Genomic DNA, 2791 nt, shown 5'->3' on the forward strand with positions numbered 1-2791 from the left:
CCGCAGGATCGTTCCTATCTAAACCATTTTATACAAATCCATTATTTACAGAGTTAACCTTGACATAACACAAGACATAAAACTAACCTGCCATGGATAAAGCAGGGTGACCAGTGGCCCTGGGGTTCTGTTCCCTTCTTGCCTCATGTGGCAACCAGAAAACCCAGCAATATGGGAAATACCCATGGTAGAACATAGTCATAGCTGTGCCTACATCATCCCTGACCAAGGCCAGTCCAACCTCTTCTTGTGATCTCTAGCAATGGACAATCCACAACTTTCTTGAGCAGTGTCTTTCACTGCCTCACTGTTCTAATAGTGAATACATTTTTCCTTTTATCCTGTGGATTAAAGAAGTGGATATTTTTGGTTGGATTGGAAAAAAAACACTGAGAGGCTGTGGAGAGGCTCTGAGCAGGCAAGGGATGTCTTGGATCGGCAGAGTTGAATGCTAGAAGGGCTCAAGCCAATTGGCTGTGGAAGCTATGAAAGAACTAGGGGGTGTTTGGGGTTGTGAGGAGCCAGCTATAAATGCTAGATTAAGAGAGGGAGAGGTTGTAACTAAGAACAGGAACAAGTAATACAGGAGGTATTGTAATGTAAATGTAAACAATGGTGTGTACATGTAGTTTTGGAAAAAAGAGTAGTGCCATTACAATTAAAACTGCAAATTTGTAGAGGTAAGGAGTGCAGGTGTCTGTCTACCTAGAGCCCTCTTACTATCTTCCACAACAACAAATGGCATTGATGTTTTGTGTTGCTTACTTTAGGTATTGTTCTTCAATTTAAGATTGTATATCACAGCTGAATGTCTAGTATTAATACTGATTTTGTGTGGAGGCATGTGTATGCACCCATACAAATATTTCTCTTTGCATCACAGGCAAACATTTGAAAGCATAGAATTAAATTAATTATGTATCTGTAGCTTGAATTCTACTGGTGTAGAAGATTTTTGATTATAAATCTTATTCTTTAGGTGGGCAGATATTGTCACTGACCTAAACACTCAAAATCCAGAATACTTGGACATTCGGCACCTGGAGAGGGGACTGCAGCATCGAAAGACAAAGAAGGCAAGTTTGTTATGGTCAGTTTGTTAGATTGGGAAAGTTTTCTTAGTAGATAGTTTTTCCCAGGAAATTTATATAGCTTGAGAGGCTTTAACTTGCTCGGGTGAAGTCATCTGAGTGATATAACTGCTGTTAAATGTCAGTAACTAATACCAGAGTTAAAGATGTTGCCAGACACAGGAGTTTAGTTCTGTTTTCACAACCTGTGATATGCCAGAACAAGCTATTGGCTATCATTATATAAGAGGTGGTAGTATATGATATGATGGAAAGTTACAAGTCTGTGTAGTTTTCTAAGGGAGAACTACATCTTTGGGAAGAATTGCTTTTTAAGAAGAGACTTTTGAAACCTGGCAACTTGAAATAGGGTGGAATGGATAAGAGAGGTAGTTCTGTTTTTTTAGGCAAATATTCAAAAGTTCTTTATAGGTAATGCTACCACAAGTAACTGTTGAAGGAGTTATCTCTGCACACCTTTTTATGAAGACCTCTTTTTTTGTTTGTTTTTATTAGGTAGGAGGAAATCTTCATTGCATCATTGCGTTTCAGAGACTTAACTGGCAAAGATTTGGTCCTTGGAACTTTCAGTTTGGAAATGCTAGACAAGACAGGCAAGGACAAGTAATTGCCAAATCAGAGAGCGAAGACAATATCTCCAAGAAACAGCACGGACGTCTGGGCAGATCTTTCAGTGCTGGTTTCCATAAGGAATCTATGTGGAAGAAGTCTAATCTTCGTGACAGGAGGAACAGTGGATATCAGAGCTATACAGATTATGATGGGAATGATTAAAATTAACTTTAGCATATCAGATGTCTTGTTCTAAAGTTAATTTTAATCTAGACATAGTAGGGGATTTATTAATCCTAGAATACATAAGTATAGAAATCATGGTACAAACGGCAGTCTCATGATTATTTGATGTATATGCTTGTATTACAGTGGCGCTGGGTAAGATCAGATGTAAACTAAGATAAGCACAGATTATTGTACTTTTATAATCAAAGTAAATGTAATAAGCAAAATCAATCAGTAATTTTTTTTCAAGAATTGTATATTTGGGACACTGAAAACAAAAGCAAATTGGGGCACAGCAGTTTATGTAGAGACGTCTTTGAAAAGAACATGTAATACTCAAAGCATGAGATTTTATTTAAGATTTTTCAACATGATTATTCTATATATTCTTGGAGGGTAAAAAGTAAACATTGCCATCTTGTTTAACATTTTTATTTTAAGGTTGCCATTGCCCAGGTAAAAAACTATAAAGATTTTCAGACTTATGAAATGATCTCAGTCTAGTTCCCAGTGGAGCGTCAGGATCACTTAAAATAACCCTAGTTTGACACAAAGGTAAGATAGGCTTGTAGTACTAGTATTGTATCATTACTCCCAAGCAGTCTGCTTTGTGGGCTCCTTACTCCCAGTCTTTTTTTCAGAGCATTACATTTACTTCATTTTATATGGGCTTTCTCAGTAAAAATGAAGTTGGATTGGCCACTAACCAATTAAGCCAAGCACTGTTCTTTTGGCAATTTTCTCCCCTTACATTGCTTTTCAAAATGTCTTTGCCACTCTTTAATTACAAAAAAGAGCCCGTGCTGTTGAATGCTGAAATGTAGCGTGGCATGAGGCAGAAGTTGGTTCCTTATTCCCAGCTCCCGGTTGCTTTTTCAAAGCTAACTAATACCCAATAAAAGCTTGTTATTTATAATTAC

At 37.3% G+C, this 2791-nt stretch overlaps 1 protein-coding gene across 2 annotated transcripts in view; it reads left to right on the plus strand.

The window, feature by feature from the left end:
• The window catches only part of BIVM (basic, immunoglobulin-like variable motif containing), a 22434-nt gene extending 20336 nt beyond the window's left edge, over window positions 1–2098 (plus strand). For both annotated transcript variants that reach the window (XM_006018600.1, XM_006018601.1), the window contains 2 exons: window positions 980–1076; window positions 1587–2098. In XM_006018600.1, the coding sequence (XP_006018662.1) occupies window positions 980–1076; window positions 1587–1865 (376 nt within the window). In that variant the 3' untranslated portion in view covers window positions 1866–2098. The remainder of the gene's footprint in view (window positions 1–979; window positions 1077–1586) is intronic.
• The last annotated feature ends 693 nt before the right edge of the window (window positions 2099–2791 follow it).

The sequence above is a fragment of the Alligator sinensis genome, unplaced genomic scaffold (genome assembly GCF_000455745.1).
Source record: "Alligator sinensis unplaced genomic scaffold, ASM45574v1 scaffold46_1, whole genome shotgun sequence".
Taxonomy (NCBI): Eukaryota; Metazoa; Chordata; order Crocodylia; family Alligatoridae; genus Alligator; species Alligator sinensis.